Source organism: Talpa europaea (assembly GCF_964194135.1).
Source record: "Talpa europaea genome assembly, chromosome: 7".
Taxonomy (NCBI): domain Eukaryota; kingdom Metazoa; phylum Chordata; class Mammalia; order Eulipotyphla; family Talpidae; genus Talpa; species Talpa europaea.
This window is the reverse complement of record NC_140074.1, coordinates 125,258,648-125,263,317: the sequence shown is the minus strand read 5'-3', so window position 1 is coordinate 125,263,317 and position 4,670 is coordinate 125,258,648. Positions and strand designations below refer to the sequence as shown.

The following is a 4,670-nucleotide window of genomic DNA, read 5'->3' as shown; positions in this document are numbered from 1 at the left end:
GAGCAGGACAGGACCCTGACTTCTCCTTTCTGCCAACGGAGTCAGCTGCCTGGGTTGAGGGGCCTGAGGGAGCCGGCTCAGCTCCAGGACCCTCCCAGCCAGGCCTCTCCATCACTCTGGGTCTTCAGAGCAAATGGAGGCCCAACGGAGACCCCACAGCCCTGGCCATGCCAGAGACAGGGGAGAGAGGGGCGGGGAGGGTGGGCCCTGGTGCCCAGGCCTCCCCCTGCCCAGGCAGGAAACGGAGAAAGAGCGGGTGCTCACTTGGCCTCGGACCTGGGCGGTGCTCTGCGGGCTCCTGCTCCAGAGCAGAGCAGGCCGGTGCGAGGGGTTCATTCACTGGAGTAGGGGTGGGGTGGGGGGGAATGAGGGAGGTACTGGCTGGGGCTGAGTGGGCGGAAGGGCTGCCAGGCACGGGTGTAGAGTCAGCAGGGACTAGAGGGCACGTGGGGCTGTCTCTGGGCCCCGCAGTGAAGTCGGCGCAGTCCTCAGGGTAAGCTCTCGGCATCATAGTAGTCTGCGGGGAGAGTGCACCTCATGGGACTCCCTCCTCCCTCCTGGACCCCAAAGAGGGAAAGGGGAGGGGATAGCCCAGCTGCCTATGGCGGTGGCAGTAGGAGCCCCCCAGGCTCAGGAAACATGACCCCCCTCCGGGTTCCTGACTACCCCTCAGCTGGGCCCCACTGCCAGACACCCAAGCCCACCTGAAGCCGGAGGTACATCTGCACCCACAGTCCCTGTGGCACTGGGCGGTAGGGGCGGGGGCACAGCTCTCCTGAGATGAGGAGGAGAAATAAAGCCCCCCATCTGAGATGGCCTCCAGGGGTTCACCCTCGGGTATCTCCAGCCCCTGACCAGCTTCTCTAGCCCAGCCCAGGTGAGGACAGACCCCCAGCCGCACTTACGCGCCCCTTTTCCCAAAGGCAGGAGGGCAGGGCTGAGTCCTGGTCATGTCCTGCACGTGGGGCTGGTGTGGGGGAGGGGGCAGGAAAGAGGCCGGCCAGGGTGGTAGGGCGCCCAGAGTGGGCAGCGGGCAGGGCACGTAGTGGTGGTGGAACACCAGAGACCCTTCCTCCTGGGCCTCCAGCAGCTCCTCCGCCTCACTCTCCTCTTGGCCCTCCAGGTAGACCTGGGACAGCGCAGAGGGGAGGGGAGATGATAATGTTTGGCTCCCCAAACCCCATCCTCCAGCCTCCTAAACTTTATCCCCAGATGCCATCCCAACCGGCTGCCGTGAGTGGCGCAGTGACTGCATGCAGCGAGGCACTCCGGAGACATTTAGTCCTTATTTTGCAGGTGGGGAAAACGGAGGCTCAGAGAGGTTGAGCCACTTGTCTAAGGTCACCCAGCTAATACGTGGCAGAGCCAGGATTAGAGGAATCCTGGGGTGACTCCCCAGTGACTGATGGGGAGTCTGGTGAACTGCCCCTGACGGCAACCCAGGCCTGGAGCCAGTGGGCTGGGGCGCTCATGTCAAGGGCTGCGCAGTGGATACATTGCCAGCTTCCTCCGACCTCCAAATCCTCCCTGCACTTCAAGAATGTTTGTAAGTCTCCTCCGAGGAGCCTCTCCTCTTTCCCCAATCACTGTGCACCCACACTTTCACCTTTTACCTCTCCATGCGCCAGTCACAGGCCCAGTTGCCTTGTATTCTTACTCCTTTACTCATCCCCATGTTCACCTTAATAAGAGTCAGGACCTGCAGGTGCCATGGTGCGATGGCCCTGCTGGTCCAGGGGCCTGCAGTCCCGTGGGAATCCTCCTTGGAAAGGAGGCCTGGGTGGTCTGGATTTGGGGACCCTCCCCCAATGGAAACTGAGGAGAGCTGGCATATAGTCAGTGTCACACCCAGCCAAGGTGTGGCTGGCTTCCTGCTCCTCTGCGCTTGGTCCTTTTTCTCCAGGAAGGGGTCCCTACTCTAGCCCCAGCCCACATACCTGAGGCTAGGGGGGCTCTGGCCCGGGGCTGAGCGCTGAGGCCACCAGGCCGCCCAGCAGCAGCTGGTGCATCTGCGCATTCTGTAGCATCATCAGCTCCAGCAGGTCTAGGAGGGGGTTCAGCAGGCCTTTCCAGACACCGCCCCCCAGGTCCCATCCCAGAGGCTTCCCTTACACCCAGTCCCCCGGGAGCAGAAGGTGGGGTGCAGCGTGGACGCCCAGAGAATGAGCAGGGCAGAGAGGACAAAAAGGGGGTGAGTCCTGAGTTTCACCTTCCTTCATGCGGCCTGGCTGCTGGGGTGGCGGGGGGACGGCCCAGGAGAGGGGCTGCAGGATGGTCACCCAAGGCTAGAGGAGCGGGAGACAGACTGATCCAGGCCAGGCTGAGAAGGGGCTGGGTGGGGGATTGCAGCAGGTATTAAGTTAAAGGGCCTGTTTTTGTACCCCCTGTACAGTTTTGTGATTCCGCTGGTGGATGGTGGCATCTTGCTGTTGAGCCAACTACAAATAAAGGTAGTTTCAGGTTCGGAGCCCAGTTCATCTTAAAGGCGGGACGACCACCCTCCCTGTGGGAGGGGCTCCTCAGCTGTCCCCGGGGTAGGGGTCTGGATGGGGTGGGGGGTGAGCAGCCGGCCTAGAGGGGAGCGGTGGGTGGCCCAGCAGGGGCTGGAACATCTTCCTTGGTGTTTGTGAGAACAAGTTCTTCGGAACACTGCAGGGTGTCCCCGAAGACTTATTGGGGCTGAATTCCAGGAAGGGAGGCCGGGGTGAGACGGGTGAGATCTGGGCTCCAGCCGTTTGGGGCCTAGGGGTTGAGTCTCAGCACCATCCCCACTGTGGCCTGAGTCCCATCCCCGGCCAGGGAGCTGCCCACATGGCGCAGCAGACCTCTCCTGTCTCCCCGCGGCTCCCCTCAGCAGTGTGCTTTGGTCAGTCTGCCTGTTCTGGTCCCCACTCTGTCTCTGGTGAATCCTCTCACCCCCTGCACCTCTGGCCTGTTCCCCAGATATTCTACGCTAAGAAAACTCCTGGGGGCCTTGGCCAGCACCCTGTGGGAAACCCACCACCTGAGCGTGAGAAGCACGTGCCTCTCCCCACATGCCGAGAATGAGCTGGGCAGCCCTGCGGTGAGCCTGCTCCTCCCCTGCACCTCCCCCCTTCTCCTCCCCCCATACTCTGGTGAGTGGAGTCCCCACTTTTTCCTGCATCAGGAAGGGGCCCTCTGGGAGGATGTCAAAAAGACCCATGAGCCCCGGGACAGCTCATGGAGCTGGGCCAGTGCAGTGGCAGGAAGGGCACTGAGCAGGTTTTCTGATCCGGCAGATGGAGTAAAGGAGGAGTCTGGAGCCCTTGGCGGGTTTCTCAGGCTTTTATTGAGCTTTACATGCATTGCAACAACTGGGTACACGGCAGGCAGGAGTGCCAGGGGGCTAGGAGCCCAGTGGGCCTCCAAGGCCCCAGAAAGTCTTCCTTCTGGGCTTCTCTGACCTTCTTGCTCCTGTTTCTCCTCCTCTCCATGACTATCTCTCAATACTCCTCCCAAGGCCCGCAGAAGTCAACAAGACAGTTGGCAACCATGTCACAACTGCAGATGCCCCATCAGGCAGGGCCGTCCTGATGGTGGGAGGGCAGAAAAGCCTGAAAACCATTTCCCATACAGACAGGTGTGTGCAAGGCCGGGCCCTGAGGACCTGGACACCAGCTACAGGGCCTCATCAGTCATGAGTCCAGGCACTGGCCTTGCTCTCTGCTCCAGAGGATTTATGCTGGAATGGGGCTGCAGGGTCAGCAGGCTGCTCTGGCTCCAGGAACCTGAGCTGCCCAGCAGCCCCGAGAGGCTTTCCAGACTGTGGGTGCCGGGTCCCTGGAGGCGGTCAGAGGGAAGGGTCTCCTGACCCTTCCCTCCTGGGGTCAGAGGTTAGACTCTCCCAACTAAGCTTGATGACTGAGGCCCTCCCCACGCTGCGATAGTTCCGGGAATAGGGAAAGTCGGCCTGAGCAGGTGTGACTCACAGGAAGTGGGAGGGTGGTGTCTGCCTGGAAAGCAACAGTGCAGTGGGGGTGGAGTGGGGCCTCCCAGGAAGCTGCCCGAGGTGGCCCATGTTCAGACGCACAGCACTGAGAGGTGGCTGGTGCCGGTGGACGGAGCAGGGCCCCAGGCTGGGCCACAAGATTGCACCAAGGGGCTGCCCAGCATGAGGCAAGATGGCAGCCCCCTTCCCTGCAGGCTGAGCTTCTAGACGTGGAGTGGACAGTGGGTCCAGATATCTAGGGCCGCCCAACAGCAGGAGCACGCAAACTGCAGCGACTCCCAAAGCCACTGTTCCCTCACGGTTCTGTGGAGCAGCTGGGTGGTTTTTGGCTTGAGAAAAACTCAAGTTCAAGGTCTTTTTTTTAAATTTTTTTTTTTAAGATTTATTTATTTATACAAGCACTGGGTACAGTCAGAGGCACGGGAGGGTAAGAGATTCACCAGAGCCAGAGGGGAGAGTAGAACAGGCAGACTGATGAAATACACTGCTGAGGGGAGCAGCGGGTGGCAGGAGAGGTCTGAGCGCCATGTGGGACACTCGCCGGCAGCCAGGGATTGAACCAGTGCAGCAAAGGCTGCGGGCAGCTTCTCAACCCAGCGCTCAACCACTGCGCCACCGGGGAGGCCCAGTTCAAGGTCTTTTGAGGCACAGACTCTGGAAGTTGTCAACAGCATTTCTGCTGAGTTTGTTTATCTACACA

The 4,670-nt window shown here is 60.7% G+C and overlaps 1 protein-coding gene across 1 annotated transcript; it reads right to left on the bottom strand.

Moving 5' to 3' along the window:
• Nucleotides 1–488: 488 nt before the first annotated feature.
• On the bottom strand, nt 489–3,184 carry LOC311173952 (proline-rich protein 29-like; the record flags this gene model as incomplete). The annotated part of the gene is made up of 6 exons (XM_084238037.1): nt 489–517; nt 705–775; nt 906–1,129; nt 1,974–2,044; nt 2,210–2,285; nt 3,113–3,184. The coding sequence occupies 6 exons, from the start codon at nt 3,182–3,184 to the stop codon at nt 489–491; spliced, it is 543 nt and encodes a 180-aa protein (XP_084094163.1).
• Between the last annotated feature and the right edge of the window lie 1,486 nt (nt 3,185–4,670).